Source organism: Neophocaena asiaeorientalis, unplaced genomic scaffold (genome assembly GCF_003031525.2).
Source record: "Neophocaena asiaeorientalis asiaeorientalis breed wild unplaced genomic scaffold, Neophocaena_asiaeorientalis_V1.1 scaffold25, whole genome shotgun sequence".
Lineage (NCBI taxonomy): Eukaryota > Metazoa > Chordata > Mammalia > Artiodactyla > Phocoenidae > Neophocaena > Neophocaena asiaeorientalis.
Window position 1 is genome coordinate 5760869 of NW_020172492.1, and position 25161 is coordinate 5786029.

A 25161-nucleotide genomic window follows, 5' to 3' on the forward strand; every position below is an offset into this window, starting at 1 on the left:
ATGAGTAAATACAATAGACTTTCCTTTTCCTCTTGAGTTTTCTAAAGTATGTTTGATAGCCAAAAAAATTATAATATTGTCTGATGTGGTTCTCCATGTACGTAGAGAAAATACGTAAGAGAATTATATTGTAAAAGGAGAAGAGTAAAAGGACTTAAAGGGGAGGTAATGTTTCTATACTCCATTCAAACTGGCGAGATCTCCATGCTAATACACTGTAATAAGTTATATGTGTAAAATGTAATACCTAATGCAAGTATTTAAAATCGGCCTATACAAAGAGATACTTCCAATTACTATAGCTAAATCAAAATAAAATTCTAAGAAATGTCCAAGCAATGCACAGTAAGACAGAAAAAAAAAAAAAAAGTAAAAACAGGGAACAAAAAAGAAAATAAAAAATAAAATGGCAGGGTCAAGCCTTCACATCTCATCAATAATTTCCTGAAATGTAAATTGTTCAATTCATTTGTATTAGACAAACTGTAAATAACTATAACGTCCCTCATTAGGTGACTGGTTAAATAAACTGCAGTGCATTCACACCATGGAATTCTACTCACCATTAACAGGGAATGAGCGATCGTATATGTACACATGATAACTTGGCTAGATCTCAAGGGCATTATGCTGAATGAAAAAAAAAGTTTCAATAGATCATATATCTTCTAATTCCATTTGCATAACATTTTCAAAATGACAAAATTCGAATAAAAAATTGGTTAGTGTCTGTCAGGGTTAGGGATGGTCAGAGGAAGAGAAATTAGTTGACTATAAAGGGGCAGAAGCAGGGATATCTTTGCAGTAAGAGAATTGTTCTGTATCCTGATTGTGGTGGTAATTAATATAGCTACTCTTATGAGAAAATAGCATAGAGCTCTACACCTGCATTATTCCATGTCAGTGTCCTGGTTTTGACACTGTGCCATCTTGATGTAAAATGTAATCAGTAGGAGACACTGAATAAAAGGTGTCTCTCTGTACAAATTTGTAGCTCCCTATGGATTTTTATTATTTTAAAATAAAAACTTTTAAAGAAAGGGGGTTTAGTATTAAATGACAGTGTGTTAATGTTTTTCTCATATTTAAATAATATAAGTAATATATTGACTTCTAAAGTCATCAAAAAATCAGTTAGAGCTAGACTCTTTTTTGCTATTTTTGAGTAGCTAATTATAAGTGATTTATTAAGTAATTTCATCACTAAACTCACTTAAACCTCACAAATCCTCTCAGGTGGCTACTTATTTCTTGTGAGAATATATACCTTAGCTGGATTTCTTACCTGTCCTGCAACAATTCTTAGACTCCTACAGACATGTTCACCTACCATGACGGTTAGATCTGTTTCCCTAATGCAGAAGCTGATTGCTCTGATTTCAAAGGATAATAAAACTTCTTTTATCATTTCAAGAGAGCCAAATAGTCACAACCCATGCTAATTTCCTTGCTTAAGCCCCAAAGGGCTAGGAAGACAGCAGCGACTGTCTCCCTGGGTCTGTACTTTTCAAGGAGGGGTGAAGATCCAGAATTTGGAGACACTCTAGGCTGTGAGACAATTATGTAAAATTTGAAACACAAGAGGTTAGCTGGTTCCTGAAGCTATTTCATTCACATACCAAAGAGCTGAAGTTCAGATTCAAGCTCATTTGTTTCCAAGGAGACCTTTAGGTAGGGAAGGGGACAGCTGTCTCCTTTCTCTTTCTAGGTGGAACCAGTTCATTTTTCTTGGCCCCTCATCTATGAGGGTATTGGACTACTTGTGGGGGAAAAAAACTGCATTACCTTTCATCATGTCGCCCCAAAGTAAAGACTGGGGCAAGAGGAACGGACACGTTATTATGTGTTGTGAAGTATTTCATAAGGTGCCTCTCTCTGAACGGGAACACCTAGTGTTCAGGATAAAATTAATGGCAATAAATATTGCAAACCCATTACTCCACTTTATAGAACAGATGTATCACAGAGAAGGTAAATAACCTTCCCCAAGGTCATAGGATTTCTGGAAGACAGTGTGGGAACCAAAGCCTAGATAGCCTGGATTTAGAATCTATTCATTGAGCTCCCAACCTGTAATAGAGAAGGCAGAAATTTAATTTAATGAGATTACAAACTAATATTAGATAAGGTATCCTGAGTCTTTTTCAAGCAGATCTGTTTTTCTAGAAAGATGATTCACTTTATATGCAAAGTAAATTTTATCTTGCTTTCACTGAAAAATTCCTTGGGGAATTTTTAATTAGATGGATGAAAATTTAGTATTCTTTTCAGTAATTTGAAAGGAAATATAGTATTAATAATTACCACATTTTGTCAAGGACAGGACCCGGGTTGAAGAATGTAGACGAAAAGAAATGCCAAAATCTGGGTTGCCAGAGCTATTCAGAGACCTGGGAATATCACATTTAAGATTACAAAAAGTCTCGGGGAGTTCTCAATATAATTATGTTTTCCTTATTATTTTGCGAGGCTGTTAATTGCCTACTAGTAATTAACTTCCCATGTGGCTGTCAAGAAATGTAATCAATAGTAAGAGCAGAGGGGCCAGGCTGTCATGGTTTCTGTGACCAGTATCCTCTTCTCACCTCTGGCAAGGTGTTTCTGTTTTAATAAAATGAACAGGTGCAAATGTATAAGGTTACTTCAGAAAGCCACCAGCTAAATCAGTGCCTCTCATAGTTCTGAAATTAAAATATAGCCAATCAGAACTTTGTAATATAATTGCCTCATTTTCAAACTTAAATACATTATGAGCCCCCTGCTAGTGCTGCACCTGTCAAATCTGCTTATTAAAGTGGCGAAGGGAAGACTTTGCTGAGACATTTTAAATATTATGCTGACATTGTGATAAAAGAAAGGAGAAAGGTAGGTATGATCTTATTCTACTGATGTCTGCTCTATGTAGTAGGTACTGTTATGCCCACAAAGCTGGTAACCACATTCTGTTCACAGAAATACTTCCCATAATTTTGTACAAAGTAAAGCCTACTGAATTTAAATATATTACTTCCATTATAGTGCTTAAATTTCTCTTGACTTTTTTATTACTCAGATATTGTTTTATAGGTTAACTCACCCAATTTGTTTAATATTCCGTTTATAGCAAATCTGTTTTCTTTCATCTCTACAGCAGTTGCCAATACATTTATAGATACTTATGTAAGTAATGGGTGGGAGCTGTGAGAAAGATGAAATTCAATCTCTATCACAGTGCTGGCAAAGCAATCATGGATGTTCTGAGATGTGATTAATCTTCATCAGTAAGCAAGGAAGATACAGAACCAGTGTTCAGATTTTTGGCATCAATATTTTTACCTAGTTCCTTAGATATTTTCTCTACTCTTTCCTACATGCCATAAATTATCACAAAGTATTGGATTTTTGATTGACAAAAATGAGTACTTGCAAAGTGGGATATTAACTTACACAAAAGGCAATTACGCTGAATAAATATCTTTATAACCCAGAGGGTTATAACACTAACAGTAATAACAACATACATATCAGAAAGAAAATACATAGTGAATGGGGGAAAGGTCACAAATTTAAATATACTAAAAATGGGAAGACATAATGTGTGTCAAAGTACTATGTACAAGCGGTCACACATGATACCCCATTATTCTACATGATTTAGGAATTACAGGTCCATAGTACCATATGCAAAACATATTTGGGGAATATGTGCTACAGAATTTATAATATTTCACCTTTTAGAATGATAACATGATACAAATACTACATATTACACAACACTCCAAATTGTCTGGGAGTATGTAGTAGCCTCATATCGCTTCAGGAAAGATTTGTTTCCAAGAGAAAGTAGATAAGATCGGGCTTGGTTGTCAAATTAATTATAAATTCTTCTTTGGATTTTAGAGCTTCTTGGATTTTAATATTGTAAACACAGGCATATGGAATTTATTAGCAAAACATTATTTTTCTGATTTTGCAATTATTAGGTAAGTAACTTTTAATTTTTGCATAAGCATTATGCATTAAAGAGGTATAGGATTTTTTTTCAAAAAAAATAGTTTCACATTGAGTCCCAAAATAATGACAAAGACACACAGATTATGTTATCTCTGGATTTGTTGTCACTGTATAACCTCGTCTTCCCTGACTACCATGGTAGTTGCATGTTAGTAGTGAGATACTTCCATGAGAAACAAACAAAAACAAAGCAGATATTGGCCAACTGACCAATCAATAGGTAGCAAGAAAAGATGTCTACCCATGTTATGCTTTGGTAATGTTGTCTGCAGTTACTTGCAAGGGAAGCCACTTGCCTCATTCAATTATAGCTCTAGTGAAAGAGGTTAAAGAGCAAAGCCTTCATGGTATGTGTTGATAGCTAATAGCTGTGTTTGGCTGTATGATAAAGAAGCAAATGAGCTCTCTGTGGGACATGAAAGGGAAAAAGCCCAAACATTTCAGGCATTCAGACTTAAAAGAACTAACTGCTTCTTGACTCCAAGCACTAAGAAGTTAAGAAAGAGAAAGCCTAAGGGATGCGTGTTCAGTAGAAGATCAGAATAAGGATGTGGCCTCCCTTTAGAATCTTTACAGCTTCCAGGTCGTCAGTCCCCTTTAGATCTAAGAGAGAGAGAAAGGCAAAAATGTAATGAAATGTAGCAGATCTAAGAACTATCTCTGGAAAAGAACTGTGGATGCAGTTACTGGTAAAGGGCAATCGTGAAAGGAAGAACCTCCCAGACAGTAAAGCCAGGCCTAATCAAGAAACCCTCTCCTCCCCTAGGGTAAAGAGCCCTTACAGTGTCTGCCTTGGTGGGTTCCAGGATGGCTGCTCACAGCAACCTCTTTGTGTCTCCTGTTCACATCTTTTACAAACAGTAGTGTTTAGTGTAGTTATTTTTCCCACCATTTATATTAGGTATGGGAGGCAAATAACTCATCTCTTTAATTTGTTGTCCTGTAAACAAATGGGAGCCATATCTGAACTTGATTTACAAACTAGTCCACACCTCTCAGATACCCTGGGCTTTGCCCTTGATACAGTGATGGAATATTTGTGTTATCTTCCCTGGAGGAGAGGAGAGTATGTTCTACACATGGGAAGAACAGAGAAGGATGTTTGATGATTAGGAGGGCAGACTGCAGAGAGAGGAGTACTTACCAGATATTCTACTTACTCCCCTTTTTTTCTTCTAGTCCTCTTGCAGTTACATAGTGCCATATGACAAATTCTGACAAACAAAGAATAAGTGCAAGTAAAAGGTGTCATTTATGGGCTAAGGCAGTAAAAAACGAAAACAAAAACACACGTCACTTTCTCTCTCCTTACTGTGAAGATCAGGAAGGCTTTAGGTTCCAGGGTGTGCAGTTCCAGGTAGAGCCTCTGTGAGCCTGGGACCCAGCAGAGCCCACCACTGCTCCATGGTGCATGTGATGTTAGCAAGAAATACATTGTTGTTGTTTTAAGCATCTGGGATTCGGGAGCAGTTTGTTATAGCAGCAAAATGTGGCCTTTCCTGAGAATTGCAAGACATGTAAGAGATGATAGATAGATGATTGATAGATAGATAGATAGATGATAAATAGATATTGATGATAAATAAATACAGAGAGAAGCGGGCTTCCCTGGTGGCGCAGTGGTTGAGAGTCCGCCTGCCGATGCAGGGGACAAGGGTTCGTGCCCCGGCCTGGGAAGATCCCACATGCCACGGAGCGGTTGGGCCCGTGAGCCATGGCTGCTGAGCCTGAGCGTCCGAAGCCTGTGCTCTGCAACGGGAGAGGCCACAACAGTGAGAGGCCCGCGTACCGCAAAAAAATAAAAACTAAATAAATAAATAAATAAATAAATAAATACAGAGATAAGTTTCCGTTTATATGTTTAGTGACCTGTAAAGGTAAAAATTTATAGTAATCTTTTTTATGTTTCCTTAATATCCAGTAGAGAAAAGAAACCTGTAATTTGTTTGTAATATGTAAAGAATTGTTCCTACACATAACAAATGCACTGAGTGCATTTGTTCATACAGAGAAGCAACAACATTTCTGGCTAAGGTCTAAGGTTTCCATTATTTCCAATACAAAGAATTATTTCTTGAAATTGGGAGTCTAGTTTTTTTAGGATGAGTTAAGTAATGTGTTGTGAGCAACTAAAATCCAATGCAACATAAAAATAAATGTACTTTCATTTTAGTTCTTTGTGTTTTGCCCCAGCATTTGAAAGACTGCAAGGTATTTTGAAGTCATATATCTTTGGTAAATCACTACCATAATGCTTGCACAATAGTGAAGCATCATTTTACTGAACATTTATTTGGGAGCTTGAAATATTGGTTCTATTATAGATCAGTCCCTCTGATAACAAGTTCATTAGCTTTGCAATTTGCTTTTTCAATTTAATATTGCCAGTGGTGTTAGACCTGCTATTATTTTTATTGCTTAGATTACTATTGAAAATACTGTTGTGAGAAAGAAGTAATTTTGCCATGATTTTATTATTAAACCACTTGTACATGCCAAGCGCCTACAAAAGCATCAGGCTCTCAGGCCGTTTGATATCATTTATATCTTTTATGACTGTCACTCAGAGTTCTCCACTAAGAATTGTAATGGTGGTGGTTTTCAGAGCTCTGGTCATAGCAGCTCACCACTGCAGCAGACCAAATAAATATGATGCTTCAATATTGAAATCTGGCAGCACATTTCAGGAAAAAATCAAATGATAACTGTTTTCATTCGGTTTCTCTGCCCCATGAAATTCCAAGATAATCTATGATGAAAAAGGGCAAGATTATTGAAAGCATACAACAGCTGTTAACTTTCAACTAACATATGATTTTTATCTTTGATTATTATGTTTAGATGATTTGAAAAATGAAACACTGTATGTTAAATTCTTGGGAAATAAATATCACAGATTCCCTTTTCTTCAAATAAGAAACATACCATCTTCTGTTGATAAGCACATAAAAGGTGATATTGCCTCTTACTGTGAAATTTATCCTGTTTATTATTATTTCTATTATAGTATTAATGTTTATTACCTATAAAACTATATAGCTATCTTATATCTTAACTACATGATATATATATATTTGCTACCTAATACATAAACTCCGAATACTGCAGTTTATATTATAATTTTCTTTAGAACAGAGGTTCTCAATGTATCCTCAGGGGAAACCTGGTGGTCCCTGAGATACTTTTAGAAGGTCCATGAGATCATGCCCCTTGTTATAATATTTTGAGATTTCATTGCTTTTTTTCCAATTTCATCGTCTCTTGAGTGTACAGTGAAGGTATCTAGAAATCACAGGGTGTGTGATATGGCAGTAAGTCTAGTGCCGAAGCAGGTATAAGAATCAGGTGTTTTCTCTTAAGCTAGACATTAAAGAAGTTTGCAAAAATGTAAAACAATGCCAATCTCTCCCAAATTATTACTTTTTGTTTTAGAAAATATAGTTAGTTTTATTAAAATATGTTGTTTATATGTAGAGGGTTAATTATTATTATTTTACAAGAAAAAGTAAATATATTTTGGGGGGTAACACTCCACAACTTGTGGGATCTTTGTTCCCTGACCAGGGATCAAACCCAGGCCCTTGACAGTGAAAGCATGGAGTCCTAACCACTGGACTGCCAGGGAATTCCCTAGATATTTAATTTAACATGGTAAATACCTATAAAATACACCACAGAAACAAAAGCTCTTTGGAGTCTTCAGTAATTTCTAAGAATGTAAGGGGCTCTCAAGATACATCAAGGAACTATTGCTTTAAAGATTTGCATTTCCCGCTCTTTCTTTCTCATCCTCCGTTAAGACAATCTGCATATTACAGAAGTGAGGTAGTAAGGCCAGGACTGCTTCAAGGGCTTAAGAAGATGAAGACCAAAATGTCTCCCTTGCCGTTGGCTTTTCCCCCCCATGGTTACAATATGGCTGCTCCAGCTTCCGGTCAGCAGTTCACTCAGAAGGATGCAGCAAAGACTGAGAAAATAGAGGGCAGTACCTAAATCTGAAAAGCAAAACTTTATCCACACAGAAGTTCCCCCTTGCCCCGCAAAACACACAGACGCAGATTGTTGCTTTTGTCGCTTTGGCCAGACGTTGTCGTATATCCACCAGAGGCTGCAAGGAGTTTTATATTTGGACCCATCGCGGTCAGCACTAAAATCAATGTTCTGTAAGAGGACAATGGATGTAGTAGGAAATCAGCCACAGCTGCCTCACCTGCTTTCTTCCTCTGAGCTTAGGAAAATAAAGCCACAAAAAGTATTATGGGAATAAAGGGGCTTGAAATGGGAAATAGTGTTTTACATGAGGGAGGAACTTGGAAAGTGAAGGAATGAAAGGGGTAGACAGGGAATTAGAGAAACATCTATAATCCACTTAATCTCAAAGCCATGGAATGGATGGAAAAGGCAGAGTCTGTGAACACGTCCAAGAGGCTGCGAGCATCTGGCCACTGTGAAGTGGGAGCCCAGGGAGAGGTATTTGGAAGTTGCTACTTCTGGGCAAGTTGCCACTTCTGTGGAACCTGGTCTAGCTGTAGAAGCCACCATGTCACTGAATTTTGGAAAGAACTGTATGTGACTGTCTCATGTTCATCATCATAAACTTCTGAGAATAATGGCTTCCATTTCATGTCCACCTTCCACACCTCACAAGTTTCTCTCATTGACAGACTCTAACACAGAATTGTCCAAGTACGGAGCTTTAGGGAAAGAGTTCTCAGCCTTGGATTGGTGATGATGGTGCCAAGTTCATGACAAACAACTGAGCACGACTGCCAGCAGTGTGAAAGTGTAAACGCCACAGTCTGAGATGTTTTCATTTGGAATAAATAGACTAAGCATGAACAATTGGAAGCATCATATATTGTCTTTATTCAAAAAGCCAAGTTCCTGACAAATTTGAGTAATATGAAAAATCTATTGGAGGAACACAACACACAGTGTATTTGGTTAATTGAATTCAGAGAAAAAGGCTTTCAACAAGAAATACGAGGAATCAGTTTCAATCATGGCATGATAAAAATAGAGATTATAACATCTCTTAATTCTACATTAAAGCTAATATGTAAATATTTGAGGGTGGAATTAAGGATATTTATCTATATACACACATATATAGGTTTATATAGGTTAGGGATTTATTTGCTACCACAGGTACTGATGTTGTTTTACTGAATATTTTATCAAATTTTTTTCTTCTAGTATATACTTCAATTGTATGTAGGACTTGTGAAAAAGGAAGGACAAAAAACAGATTTCAGTTGAATATCATGGAGCCAATAACCGCCTGGTTTCCCATCCTGCCTAGCTGTGTGTAGAGACACGCCCTGTGGCTGGTGGAGAGGCCTTTTTTCTCTTGATACACTCTCCCTGTCCTTTCTGTGCAGGATCTGGGGTGCTTTTTTCTCAGAGGTTTCACTATTTGAAAGGTGTGTCTACTCTTTGTTAAAGTTCGGTTTTCCAAAGTTCTAAGATAATTTATTAAGATTCCATCAAGCGAGAAGTGACTAAGATAATTTTTCTGTAGTGTATTGAGAGTCCTAACTATACTTGGAACTATACCCGGAATAAACTATATAAGAATAACTTAAGATAAAAACCTTAATGCTTGTATTTAATTATAAATTTGCCAATTTGAACATTATAAAAAATCGTGATTTTATTTACATGGTTTTAAAAATTGTCCTGTTTGGAAATAGTTTCTAATAGTTAAACAACATGTGAATTAGTATTATTTTAATACTGATTATATATTTTCATGTATGTTTATGACATCTAAGATGGTCACATAGTATAAAAGACAGATTATGGGCTAAAGGTCTTAGTTTAAGTATTAATTCAACTTTTCTGTAGACCTGTGTTCATATGGATATCACTAAACTTCTTTGGCCTCCATTTTTCATTATTGATGAAAAATAAAAACTGCTGCAAAAATTGACAATTTGTGTATAAGGGGCAGGTGGTGGTGACTGGCATGCTTTTTCTGTTTCAAGAGAAAGGATATATCCTTTAATATTACTTCCTATTTAGAGAGTATGAGGTAAATTCTATTCTCACCAGCATCACCGTGGCTCTGGATTCTCTGATGGTGGGTACAAGGTTTCAGATGGATTTGATCTCATGGCAGATACTGCTTCTGTGTTCAGCAGTTTTTCTCTAGGCATTACTTACAAGGCTTCCCACCAGACAAAATTTACTCAGCATCTCTAAGTCATAGGTATGGTTTTAATACAGTGGATCTAACAGCAATAAGTACTATGTAGAATTAAGAGAATTAAGTGCCTAGAAGAGTGCTTGATGCTTAAAAGATACCAGATGTAAAAATCCTTATGTAATCCTGAGTACATACTTACAGTTTTGTTTATAACTAATGATCACATGTCATTGCAGGATATTTTGATTATTTATCAATACTCTGAAATTCACATACACTGCAACTTTACCATCTGAACCCCATTTGTCAGTTTCTTATCCATAAAACTAAGACATTTATCTATGCCTTTATCTCATGTTTCCTTCAACCTGAAATCCTTTTTCCATAGGAATATTAAGGCTTAGAACTGTACTACACATCTTATTTCAACTTTATTTTCCCACGTGAGTCACTCATGGCTTCATATTTTATATGACTAAACTCAAACTCTGCTTTTCCAAATGAATTATTCTATACATGTTTATAGTTAGCTGCAACTGTTTCTTTCTGGATCTTGTCAATTGGTTAAGCCACTTAAGAAACATTCTTAATTCATACTATCTGTAATGTGCTGTCTTAGGCTTTTGTAAAGGGAGACTACAAAGAAAAATAAAACATTGTCCTGCCCCTCAGAAAAAATATAAACTGGTCTCTCCTTTTATATTTCTTTGAGTCCATTGTTTTTCTCATTTTTCTCTCACAGTTGACTCTGTGTAATGATCTCTTAATTCAAAATTGTTTCACATCAAGTCTCAATAAAACCTGCCGATCCTATTGCAGGGTTATTATGAGATTGAATGTGATAATATTTGTGAAAAGTCTACCAAAGAAAAGCAGTCTTTAAATATAGGGAATAATAATTTTATTTTTCTGTCAACTCCCAAAAGAGTTTATGTTTATTAAGGCAGGAGCCATACTTTTTTCAGACTTCTTTTGTTCTGGGCTCTAATTAATAACTGTGTCACTTTGAACAATTGGCTGAATCTTACTAAGGCACACGTCCTCCTCGGTGAAATGCCGAAATAATAGTACCCATCTCCTAGGACTGCTGGAAGGATTAAATGAGATAATTCGCTTAAAGTGCTCAGCCCAGCACACATAGAATCACGGAATAAATTATAAAAAGAAAAATAATAGCTAGCATTTATTTATCACTAATTGTGTAAAAGGTATTCTATTATTTTCATAATTACCTAATTTAATCTGCTAAACCTATGAAGAAAGTACTATTATCATAGCTACAAAAATGATTATTAATGTAGCTTTAGCACTTAACTAGTATAGTGATTGGCACACATTAGACACTCAATAAATATTTGTTATACTCTTGTTGAACTCCAGATTCTAATTACATTTGAGGCCCCCATTAGCTGTATCAGTCAGCATTCTTGTGAGAATAGAATCTGACTGCAGCAGAAAAAGAATTTATGTTCAGACATCGGATTGGATTACTCACAGAATCAGCAGGGGAACTGGAGAGCCTGGCCCCGAGGCTGTGCCAGGAACAATTCCTAAATCACACAGCAAGAGTGATTGCTTGAGGATATAAGGAGCAACAGAATCTGCAGCTGGCATCTCTGACATCCCGAGACACAGATCACTGAAGTCATTGTTGTAAGTAATGCGACCAGATGATTCCTCTGCCGCTACTTCCAAGATCTGTGCACCTTTGTTATTAAGGGGAGCTGGAGGAATAGTTACTTGTTCTTTGCTTTGGACAAGATATCCACTGGACTCTCAGAAAGTTCACTCAGGCATCAGATGCTTGAGTTTTCACAAAATGTATTTGCAGACCTTGCACACAGCTAAAGTATGGGCCAGCAGCCAGGATACCCGCCACTTGTGTGTTTCACGTCTTTTCAGTATGATGTCATTAACAATATATGTCCCGTGATAGGATGAGACGGTGTGCGTTCCTGTGAAGTAAGTTGTCGCACATAGGCTGAGAGATGATTTGATTCTTGAATACAATAGGAATGTTTCATTCTCGCAGCTGGCATAGGAAAGAAAATTGCTTCTAGTATTCCCTGTTTACAATGATAGAGAAAAGAGTTTGTACCAGAGAAGAAACTTTATCCCTAGTGTGAGGAGTCCTGCCACCAGTAAGCTACCACATCTGGAATGGCAGTTTTAATTAGAGTTACTCTATGATTGAGCTATCACCAACATGTGAGTTAATTAGAGATGGAATATGATTATTCTTCTCAAAATTTTCAGTGTTGAGCTGATCTCTAATTCCTGCAATGGTGTCAAGCATAAAAAACAAGCAACATCACTTTGAATTTAGTCTTTTCATAGGAGAGGGAAGCTTCATTTTATCTTTCCTTTATAGATTTTACTTAATAGGCTAGGGAACCGATGCTCATTCTAATTCTTTATTCAGAGACTGGGAAAATAAACACGGCATGGATGAGCGTCCCACTGGACCTGATTTGAGGATTCAAGGAAAACCCAATTTGCTATCTTATTTCTATAAGGCCACTCTCCGATTCATGGAATATTGTGGCATTTAGGAGCCCAAGGAATTAGTTCACAATGGAAAGGAATTATTTGCTCTACTTAAGCTGTGGTGCAGGAGTTCTGAGTCCTTGAAATTATTCAGGACCAGGGACAGCATTCTTCTCGCTCATGAAAACTCAAGTCAGGCCTTTGTTGCAGACTTAACTTTTTTTTCTATTATACAAATTAAATAGGACCTCACAGCACTGGTTCCACATTTAAATCCTGAGGGACCATGACCTGATTAGCAAACTCTAAAATTCCTACAGGTTAGACCTTTTCTGAGTAATACACGGGACCTATTACAGTACCCATGTCCACTGTGCCTCTGATTGTTAATAGCTGCTTCTAGGCTTCAGTCACAGAGGGGTAATTGTATCCTAATTAAAACCAGAGATCCCATCTGATTTCACACAGATTTTCACGGTAACTGGTGTTCCCATCCTACAGAATACAATGTTCATCAGAGATGCTGGCAGGTATTCTTTTTACCAATGCGTTTAATGTCCTTTCTCCAATAAAAATCAGCAAGTTCTTGATAACCATTGGAAAATTGGAATCTTTTCAGTAAACTCCCCTGGGACATGATGGGTGATGAAAGTGGGACATGATGAACCTTGGCTTCCTAAAGAAGGTCATTCCTTCGATTAAGATCATTACAGTGACTGAAAGCAGGACAGGGTTAGTCCATCAGGCAGGACAGAAGGGGCTATTTCGTGGGGACAAAGAAAGTAAGCATCAATGCTTTGGATTATTCTGAGTTCATCCCAGTCGTCCCCCACATCTACCTTCCAGTTCCCAGGTTCCCACCTCTTCCCAGCGTTCTTTCTAACTTTAACAGATCTGGCAGGAATTTAAATTCAATCTTGGGATAAAAGTTTGTTTTGAAGCCCTATAGCTGCAAGAAATAAAAGATCCCTTTAGCACAGTCCTTGAAAGTCTCCAGTACTCAACCAGTACTCATTCTGTGCTTTGAGGAAAAAAAAAAAAAGTATAGGATTTTGAGCTCTTTAAGCAAGCTATCTCTATTTGTAGTAACCAAGTCATGCTCAGTCTTTGACTTTTTTATGTTCCTCATTCAGTTCTATGTAGGCACATAATCCCAAATGCCATTTCTACAACAAACTCTTCATTATAGATGAGCACAGGTGGTACTTCTGTTGTCAAACGTCCACCTTTAATACTGCATGGATTTAAAAAGCGTTTTTTTCCAACTAATCCAGAAAACCAAGCACATACTCTCCTTATTGTCCATGGAGACTCTTCCAAACTACTTCTTATACCAGTACCCCTATCACCCAGATTTTTTGCTGCAAGTAAGAAAAACAGGCTCTAGCTGACCCAGCCTGATAAGGAATCTATTAAAGGTTATTGGGTAGCATATAGAATCATCAAGAAAGCTAGAGAAGCATACTCTTGTGCTACATAGTTGGGACCAAGTGAAAAATCTTGCAGAAGACTTATTTAGTGAGGTCACATTGCTAAATGCAATGAACAGTGGATCGCTGTCGGGCTGCACCCCGCAGGCCTGAAAGGCTTGTACTTGCCTAGCTTCCAGACTGAAGAAAGAGCCCAGAGTCAGTGACAGAGACCTCAGTGGTTTAATGGATGGGGGAGCTTACACGTCTGAAGCAAGGTCCTGGAGTGGTACTCTATCGTGTGCTGCAGGCACCAGGACAGGATAGAGTGGCCATCTTTGCTCCCATAGACAGGGAGAGGTTACCAGTTACAGGGGAATTGACATCAAGTTGGCTTATTGGTTGCCAAGGAAACCAGCAGAGGGTCATCCCCCTTTGATAAGCATAGTGGAGAGTTCTGATCTAAAGCTAGAACAATCACTAGCTGAAGCCTGGGGCAAGTACTTAGGAAGGTCAGTTATGTGAGTGGGGTGTAGGTGAAGCAGGCACTGGTCAAGCAGGGGATGGACAGAGAGCAAGAGAACAGCCATCTTGAGTGGCCTGACCATACAACAGCACTACCATTACTGCTGTAACCACTATCTCTTTAGAGAATTGCTCTAGGCATCCTCTTTGTTATTGCATCAACAGCTTAAGATCTAAACTCTGCGTGGGTACACCTGATTTCTATAGCTTAGATGATGCATCCACTCTGTAGCTGCAAGGCCACTGGAAGAGTGAAGACCTGGGTCTTGCCTGTTCTGTAGTTAGGGTTAGTTAGTTATAGTTAGACAGATAAACTATAACTACAGAAATAACATAGTTAGTTATAATTATAGAGATAAAGCTCTGTTTGCATAAGTTCTCAAACATTTGAAGAGGGGTTCATAAACAGGGCAATCCAATGAAGGACAGATTCATTGTCTTGCTGTATTGAAGTATTTTAATATAACAATATGATGTATCTTTCAGAGAAAAAGAAAATGGTCAGGGAAAGCACAACTTATTTCTAGGGAGCTACTAAGGAATTAGGTTCAACTTCTGATTTATGCCCGCTTGAACCCCTTTGTAGCCTCAGAAAATTGGCCAGTTCACAAGCTATTAAACAGGCTTGCCATTTACTTTATGCAGCATTGTGGTATTTTGTCAATTTCAACGTAAACTCTATACCCGTGGCTTATAGAACGGTTTGAATAGACTTGCATTGATATGTGACCACTCAAAGTCGTCTCAGTGATTTACTGTAGAAGTTGACAAAATTCTAAACTGGTACAAGTGATTCAGATAGTCCCTGAGAAATGTTTGGAGGAAATAAAATACTTTGTAAAAGTTAAAAATCAACCAGTTCTAGTCAGGATTATGGAATGGGTCAAAATTTGCCTCTTCATTGTACTCCGTCAAAGGTTAGATTGTCATTTCAGCCATTTGGTAACTTCTGCCTTTCAGGACACCCATTACCTAAATTTTCTCTGTCTTTTTTTTTCCCCATCAGCCCTTCTTCCTACGCACTTTTGCATTTGTTTCTCAGTTTTGTGTCTTACCTACTTAAGGCTTGCATTTCTGGAGCATCAAGGTTCACAACTTATTCGCTAGGCAAATCTTTGTCCTTGAAAATCAGAGGAAGATAGAAGAATCCATACTATCTTCTAGGAAACTGTGATTCTCAATAAACAAGAAACAGCTTTATTTGAAGGGATTCTGGTTGAGCAATAACTTTGAAGTCCGGTGGTAGGTAGTTTGATATTTATTTGTCAGCATTGGAGGTAGTACTCCGTATAGGTATAAACCTACTGCAAGCTAAACAAACTGATAAACAAAAATCCATCCATAGAAACAGACTATATTTGCCATGTGTTCATGTATAGATAAGGCCTCGGTACTGCATTCAGTATAAGGAGATAATGTTTGCTTTTTTAACTTACAGATTACAGAAAATTTATGTTACTAGAATATGTTATTAACATGTATTATTTCAAAAAATCCTGTGTTTACAAACATAAGCAGGAGAGAGGAGTTTGAAGACACTAGACCAGTAGTATCACAAAATGAGAAACGATTATCCTTCCTGCTTAAAAACAAATGTTTGCATGGATTCTTCTTATATATCTGACACACATTTTTTTTTTTGCCTATTACATCCTTTCATTTAAAGATTGCTCTGTGTCCATGTTCTTTACATACTTTGCTACATACTGTACAATATTTTGTTATTGTAGTAAGACCATTGCTATGCTTTCATAATACTTGTAATTATTATCCATATTGCGTTGTCATTTCTACTGAAAAGATACTTTGAGTGTACCACTATGTTAATTGATACAGGAAAAAAAACATGGAATGTGAGCCAGTACGCTTTTACTTTTATATTAGCAAGTCACTAAATAATAACGTTTTATGTAAATGTATGAAACATAAGATATAAACATAGTGTACTGACAATTTAATAGTATTTTTTGGCTATGTTTTTTACTGATTCACAGTATTTATTTAAATTTTAGTAAAATAACACATTCATATGAAATAATAAATACCATAAAAGCACAAGTTTCCTCCCTGAGTCCTCCCTACCCATAGTCCTACTTTCTAATGGAAGCAGCTTCTGTTTTAGATATTTTGGTGGATTTATAACTCAAGAAATTGTCTCTAAATAATACAAAAGTATCTGATTACTTTTCTACACTTTTGAGGAAGTAATTTATGTGCTCCCAAAGCTCTAGAAAATTTAGAATGCTTTAGAACACCTTTGAAAATATATTCCAAAGCAGTTCTGATCAGAGGTTCTGAATATGTGAAAATGCATTATCAGTACATTGGTCAATGCTTTCCATGCTCCTCAATAAAGGCAGAAACACAAATCAGGCTGTATGTATTATGGCTGGTTCTTTTACACCCTGAAAATGTTCCGTTCTCCACTCTTACCTATTTAATTCAACTGTGAAGCATGAGAATTAAGTGCATAAATATATAAATACATAAGACCAATATACAAATGCAGTAGCATTAATAAAATATTTTTGCTGACATTGAAGTCATGAAACTAAAAATCGTCGGCATTCTACATACATAACAGCTCCAGTAAAATTTACATGAAGGATTATTGGGGGGATTGAGTTCATATTTAAAGCACTTAAAATTGAGTTCCTACCAAAGTAAGAACTCGTGTTAACAGAGAGAGAGAGAGAATTAGTTTCAAAATTAGTTAATTAGATATCAAATGTTAACTAGAGTTTGCATTAGAGAGGGGAAAAACACCAACAAACCTTGCTCAGCTATTTTAGAAAAAACCTCATTTTTAATGGAGGAATAGTTGTAATCTAGAGAATTAACATGGTGCCTGACTAGTCTTCTATAATTTACTGGAAAGACGTCACCTACCCTAATTCTCTTCACCTCCACAGAATTCATTAATATCATACAGCTACCTTCGTATTATTTTTTGCTTCATGTGAATTAGTTTTGCGAAGACGACTGACTGTAAATTCCTTCCAGCATACAGGATGTTTATTACCACTAGTATTATTGTTGCTGTTGTTTTGTTTCTCTATAGTCCTCAAAACTATGCTGAGCAGAAGTACTCAGTTCATACATACTTAGCAAACAGGGATTTCCAGATTAATCTCTCTCTAGTAATTCAGATATTGAATGTATTTCTCCTGGGCTATTTTTATATGACATTAATTTGTTTTCTTTTATAAATGTATCCCCCCCAAAAAGTATGGCTAGTCATTGTTTACTTGCCATGTGAAAAGCAACAGCACTTTATCTCCTACATGGGTTTGGAAATTATTGTAAGGTAAAGTGTTATCTGGTGTCCCCTAATCATTATCTTTTCTCTTTGTAGTTATGTAAATCTCTAGATTTATATAATAATTCTAACGTATCATTCAAAATTCATTTTCATATTCTATAAATAAGAACTTTACTAATTGCCAAAAATAAAAGAAAAGATATCCACAGGAATATTTCTGGAGGTTCTATTGACTTCTAAGTAGAATGAATTTTAGATAAGATGTTATTATAACATTCAAAAATATTTAATATTATTTTTCATTAAAAAAATAAGATGAAAGGTTTATTCATATTCTCACTCATAGACTGAAACATCTGTATGTTTTGTACACAACAGGTGTCCAATAAATGTTTTGGGTGACTGTCAGTGGTGACTCTTAATGACTTCATAATGAAGTAATTATTCAAATGTCATGTTAAAACTGTTTCTTAGAAATTACATAGTGCCAGTTTTCAGCGGACATACACTATTACATACACCTTGGTAAAATTAAATAAATTAACGTATTCTTTAACGTGAATGAAATTTACTGATTTAGAAACTTTCATAATACTACTATAACAAACAATGAAAATAACTAAAATATGCATACCCATGAAACAATAAAGGCTTATCAAAAGTGTTCAAGTAAAAGATGACAATGAAATGAATGATTAGTTTTCACAGTAGTGGCATCTGCTCTGTGAATAATCCAAGGAATGCTTTCCAGTTTCCATGCACGAACTCCTTTATTCAAAGGAGAGAGTTTCTCAAAAGAGACATATGGGACCAAACAAAATGTAGGGTACTGTGAAATTGGAATTTTAAAATGTATCTCTTATTTATACCCTGCTTACTTAAAAAAATGATTTGAAGCATATCAAATGGATATATCCTCAAAAATCTTTCCCCATAGATTTTGCAGTAAAATGTCCTATTTTTTCCTTTTGTTTTATTTTTCCTTGTTCTTCTGGTAAAGTCTATACCTTTAATGTCCAAAAGATGCCAGAACTTTGAATTTATTTCCTCTAGAAAAAATATCAACCCCAAAATTCATGAATATAATTTTCTGTTAATTGTTTAAAAGTTGCATTTTCCATCACTGATGAAATAGTTTGGATTTGATTATTGAAATAGTCCTGATTTATAAAACTATAAATTAGTTGCTTTAAATATGTATATGTATAAGTGTAGTTTATCTTTTCCTATGTTAATGGCATATTTTTTAAAATGTGGATGATAATTTGGAGGTTTTGAAACACTGCAATTGAGCCATTCTCTACTAATAAGGAATCGGTATTAACATACCTTGTCCAAGGTCAATTAAACACTAACGCCTGTAACTGGCTATTTGAAAACAACTGTTTTTGAGTTGGATATTTAAAACTAACAGTCATTTAAAACAACTGTAACATCATAGAATTTTAAAAGAAAATGAGATTATTATTATCCAAAACTTTCTATCTCATTTACAAAGGAGGAAATTAAGGCACAGAAAGACTGAGGTTTAATGCATGCAATATAACACTTTTATGGGTAGAATAGTAACTAAAATGTGGTTTGTATCACTTACTAAATAAAACATCTTCTGCCACTGAAAACATTTTCCAAATCTTGTCCTGTGCTGGAGTATATATGCTGAGGAAACCCAGCCACTCCAACATGGACTGGGGGCAATGTGGTATGCTAAACACAATAAATCCTTTAAAGAAATACTAAAATAAATAAAAAGTTTATGTTTTGAGTCCATGATCATAATATTTAAGAAGAAAAGGAGAGATGGGGAGAAGGCTCTACTCTCTTTGTTTCTGTTTTTTTAAATATTTTTGTGGTAAAATGTATATAGCATAAAATTTGCCATTTTAAATGTACAATTTAGTGACATTAATTACACTCACAACGCTGTGCAACCATCACCACTATCTCTTTTCCAAAAAGTTCTTATCACCCCAAACAGAAATTCTATAGCTATTATGCAAAAACTTCCCATCTGCTCTTCCCCCATCCCCTGGTAAATTCTAATCTATTTTCTGTCTCAATGAACTTGAACATTCTAAATATTTTATATAAGTGGAATCATACAATACTTGTCCTTTGTTCTCAGGCTTATTTCACTTTTAGCATGATATTTTGAAGGTTCATCCATGTTGTAGCATGCATCAGAACTTCATTTTTATGGCTCAGTAATATTCTATTTTAGGTATATACCACACTTGGTAGAGCCATTCATCTATTGATGAATAGTTGGGTTGTTTCTATCTTTTGGCTCTTCTGTGTTGAGATAATTAATAGACCTTTTAGATGATTATTTTATTGTAGTGTCAACTTTTGTTCCTACTGTTATTTAGACACTTGAAAAGAAAATAATTTAGACATAATAATTATTGACACACACAAAAAGCCAATACTGGAGCTTTAAATTCGTTTTTATTTTTTTCTCTTAAGTATACAGTTAGGTTTTAAACTGTTGTTTTAACAACTTGAAATGTGGTCAGTTACTAAGGGAACAACCAGAGTACATCGTTGAATATTATATTTTACACTATAAAAGTTTCCTCTTTTTCCTTAAACAATACAATAATTTAGTAATGATAATATATATATATACTGATTTAATGAAATTTTCTGAGAATATTTATTTAATGAACAATACTTGGAACAAATTATTAATACTGTTGCCAAAAATGAAAGCTAGATTAATGACCACTACCTATGGGAAAAACCAGTATCATCAAATTCAAATACCATCGAAAGGAGAATGTGGAAAAATTAAGTTCACCTTAAACTTTCTGCCCCCATTATTTGCTGTAGCACGATTATTTTAATTATCTTTTTCTGTGAATGTTCTTTCTTGAGGGGAACAAAAAAAGAAAACAATCCTAAAGCATAAAAAAATTTCCTTCTTGCCATTAATTTGCTACACAGAAAATAATAGATTGTATTCTTTTTTAACATTAACATACTAAATGTGTCTTGGGGAAAAGGGAAAATAATTATTTTATTATTAAAATGTTGAATTTTGACATTTTTTTCAGATGAATTCAAGTTCTTTATGAAAAGGCTACCCATGAATTATTTCCTCAACACGTCTACCATAATGCATTTGTGGACAATGGACTCTAATTTTCAGCGCCGCTATGAACAACTGGAGAACAGCATGAAGCAACTTTTCCTAAAGGCACAGAAAATTGTACACAAGCTCTTTAGCCTTAGCAAGAGATGTCATAAACAACCCCTCATCAGCTTGCCAAGACAAAGGTAAGACATGTAGCAATGTAGACAACTGAGGACAGCTCTATTGATTTTCTGAATGTAGATGTAGTAATATATATAGCGCAATGTTATTTATATTATTAGAGATAATCAGAAAACAACATGTAGTCTTAAGTCTCATAATAATTAATTGTAGTTATTTTCCAAAGTAATAGTACAATGAGAGCACATACACTATTTTTTTTTTAACTTTTCTTTTACTATCAGAATCAATAAATTTTTCTAACTTGTTGTGCATGGTAGTCAACTGATAATTGTATCACAGTGAACATAAAAACACAAAGACTTAGTTACATTGTAAGCCTCGGAAGTAAGCAGGAATAAAAAGTGAAATTTCTTAAGATTTTCAAATAAAAGAATTTAAATTTTTAAATTCTTTAAAAGAATTTTAATTTTTTCTTTGACCTGTGTTCAGAAAACCATAAAACTCATTCTACATGAATCTATGAAAATTGCTGGGAAAGTTTCAAACAATTTATATGAATGTTGACAGACTATTAAAATATTTGTTCCTGTACTGATCTGGGGAAGCACAAGTTTTAGATTTGCTAGTTTAAGGTGTGTTGACCAGTCAGTGCAATAAAAATTTGCATGTATTTAGTAGAAGTCAGGTTGAAAATACATAAAATGAAAAGCTAAGGAAAAATTTAGGACAAAATCATAAGAAAGTATGTATTTGTACCAGTATCTCTATTATAAAATACTTGAAGTTTGACCTGATCCTTAAATCATTAAGAAATCTGTAATTACAGATTTCTTTCACAAAAAAAAAACCCAACAGCTGAGTCTACACATTTTTAAAATTCGATTTCAAAATAAATTATTGGAATTTTTTACAAGTCATTGGATTTTAGCATATTCAAATTTATGCAACCATCACCACAATCTAAGGTGAGAACATTGTCACTGTCCCCAAAAAACCTCAGTCTGTCCCCATACTCCACACCCATCCCTGCTATTTGTCTCTATAGATTTGTCTAATCTACTAACTGTCCTCATAGATTTGCCTATTTTGGACATTTCATACAATATGTGGTCTTTCGTTACCGGCTTCTTTCACTTAGCATAGTGCTTTCTGGTTCACCTATGTTGTAGCATGTATCAGTAGTATGTGTATAGCACATTTTACTTATCAGTTAATCGTTTGATGGACACGGGTTGTTTCCACTTTTTGGCTAGTATAAATAATGCTGCTGTCAACATTCATGTGCTTTTTTTTAAATGTGGACATACGTTTTCAATTTTCTTGGATATGTATCTATGAGCAGAATTGACTATTCAAAGATAATCCTATATTTAACATTTTGAGGACCTGCCAAACTGTTTTCCAAAATGGCCGTACTATTTTATATTTCCACCAACCATGAGTGACAGCTCCCATGACTCCATATTCTCACCAACACTTTTTTTTTTTTTTTTTTTCGGTACGCGGGCCTCTCACTGCTGTGGCCTCTCCCATTGCGGAGCCCAGACTCCGGACACGCAGGCTCAGTGGCCATGGCTCACAGGCCCAGTCACTCCGCGGCATGTGGGATGTTCCCGGACCGGGGCACGAACCCGTGTCCCCTGCATCAGCAGGCGGACTCTCAACCACTGTGCCACCAGGGAAGCCCACCAACAGTTTTTATTATCTGACCTTTTGATTATAGTCATCCAAGTGGATGTGAAGTGGCATCTTCCTGTGATTTTAATTTATATCTCTCCAGCGACCAAAGATGTTAAACATCTTTTCATGTGTTTGTTGCCCATTGTGTATATTCTTTGGAGAGATATCTATTTGAATTTTCTTCACTCATTTTTTGTTTGTTTTTTATTTGCATTATTAAGTTGTAAGAGTAAGTTATGTATTTCGATGCCAGTCCCTTATCAGTAGTATGATATATAAATATCTCCTTCCAGTCTTTTCACTTTCTTATCCATCTCTTCTCCCCACCTGTCTGTCTGTCTGGTCAGTCTAGCCCAAAAGTTTGTCAATTTTGTTTCTTTTCAAAACATTAACTTTTAGTTTTCTTTGTATTCTCTATTATTTTTCTCTTTTTTATTTGATTTTTCCACTGTGATTATTATTATTTCTTTTCTTCTATTTCCTTTGTATGTACTGTAATTTTCTTTTTCTAGTTTCATAGAGAGAAAAGGTGGGTTATGGACTTGAGAGCTTTCATTTTTTTTTAATATAGGCTTTCACTGCTATAAATTTCTCTCCAAGCACTGGTATTAAGATTTGTTATTTTATGCATCCTGTAAGTTTTCTTATTCCTTCCATGCATAGATATTTTTTATATATCTGCCTGCATACTTCAAGGAAGTATTCCTTAACAGAGAATTTATGGCTGGAGAAAGACACTGTTACTTTATGCTCTGTGTGGGTTAAATAGAGTTTGTAAACCACTGAAATAGATGGTTCTACCCTCAAACATAATAGGAAATACAATAGAATGGGATGGAAGCAAATTGATGAGTTTGCTTATAAACTTGTTGACTTTAAGTGTCCTTTCAATCACATTCAACTGGAGCTGGATATGTATGTCTGAAGCTCAGGGGAGATTTGAGAGAGTAAGATGGCAAACATCAGTGCACGTGAAACCATAAGATCTGAATGTAATACCATGGGAAATATGTAGACAGAATCTGAGGATACGTTTAAGGAATGAGTGGAGAAATAGAAACTGAAAATGAAACAAATAGTGGGGTAAAATATATCAAAAGAGACATTAATTTCTATTAAGATAAAAATTAAATATTCAAATATGTCATTAGAGTGCAAGATTTTTAAGAAAAATATGAAATAATTCAAGTTGGATATTACAGAATAAATAAATAGGCAGCATAAAATAAAGATGCATTATTTGGAACAAAATTCAGTAAATGATAGAAATAAATATTTGTTTTCCAAAACTTTTGAACTAAATAAATCAAAGATCGCCAAAGGCTTTTCTTGACTTTCTTTTTTAAATTTAGCTTAATTCCTATGTTGGCTATTACTTATCACACACAGTAAAAAAAAAAATACAGACTTCTTGCTAGATGAAAGATTTTTATTGAATTTGGATTTTTTTCCCCAGCACGTTTACAGGAATGTGAGATTTTTGTTTCTGTTTTGCTTTTTATTTTTCCCATTTTAACAGAATAATATAAAATTACATTAGGACAACAAAAAAATATGTACTAGAGTTTGTTAGTAGAATACAGTGGAAAAGAGGCTGGAAATTTCTAGGGTGTGTTTTCAGAAATTTTTGAAAGATAAAGTGGATAAGCAATATCAGTGACTCACTTCTAGCAGAAATTCTGGTTTTTACCCTGTCTTTATTGAATTTTTTCAGCTATTCTCTTGAATTCATCTAACCCTAAGAACTGGTTTTCAATATCTGATATTTTAAAATCTGGAAAAATAAACAAAAACAAACTAAAATGAAACCTGCAAAGTACGCCTCCATTAACATTGTTTCCTAACACTCCCTGTATAATGCGGGTCAGTTGAAGTTTTTCTTTATAATGTACAGTGTAATTCTTTCTTTCTGGTAAAGCGTGTGGCCCTCTATCCAAATAGCAAGTCTGCACTGCTACCGCTATCCCTCTCATGAATTTGCGTGACATCAAAATCCTTTTTCTTACCGAAGTAAATTCCAAAGCCTGTGATAATCTTGTTTCTTTGAGATAGTCAACTTTTGTTGCTATTCTAAAATTTTTGAGATAAGTAAAAATGACATATTCATTTCATTAGAGAAAAATATTTGTAACAATTATTGAGAAGTAATTAGGTAGTGTTCCTATAAAGTGCCTCAACTATACTATTTTGTGCTGTCATGTCTTATTCACAGAGCAGCCAAGGGTCCATAGAAATATTACGTTTAAAGGTCTGTTGGTAAAGGCTTAACAACAAACTCTTTAGGGGAGAAAAGCACCTGATTTATAGAATTTACTAGTTCTTGTAGTATAAATATTTCCACCATGGTCAATTTCAAGCTAGCAATGTGCTGTCACGGCACGTGGAGTTGGGCAGGTCTGCACTGTTGGTTCTCCTGAGGCAGTGCATGTGGCTGCAG

At 35.2% G+C, this 25161-nt stretch overlaps 1 protein-coding gene across 1 annotated transcript in view; it reads left to right on the forward strand.

Annotated features, from left to right (window-relative positions):
- BRINP3 (BMP/retinoic acid inducible neural specific 3) overlaps positions 1–25161 on the forward strand; it is a 412691-nt gene that overhangs the window by 303544 nt on the left and 83986 nt on the right. The window contains exon 7 of the mRNA XM_024738208.1: positions 20881–21103. Within this exon, the coding sequence (XP_024593976.1) occupies positions 20881–21103 (223 nt within the window). The remainder of the gene's footprint in view (positions 1–20880; positions 21104–25161) is intronic.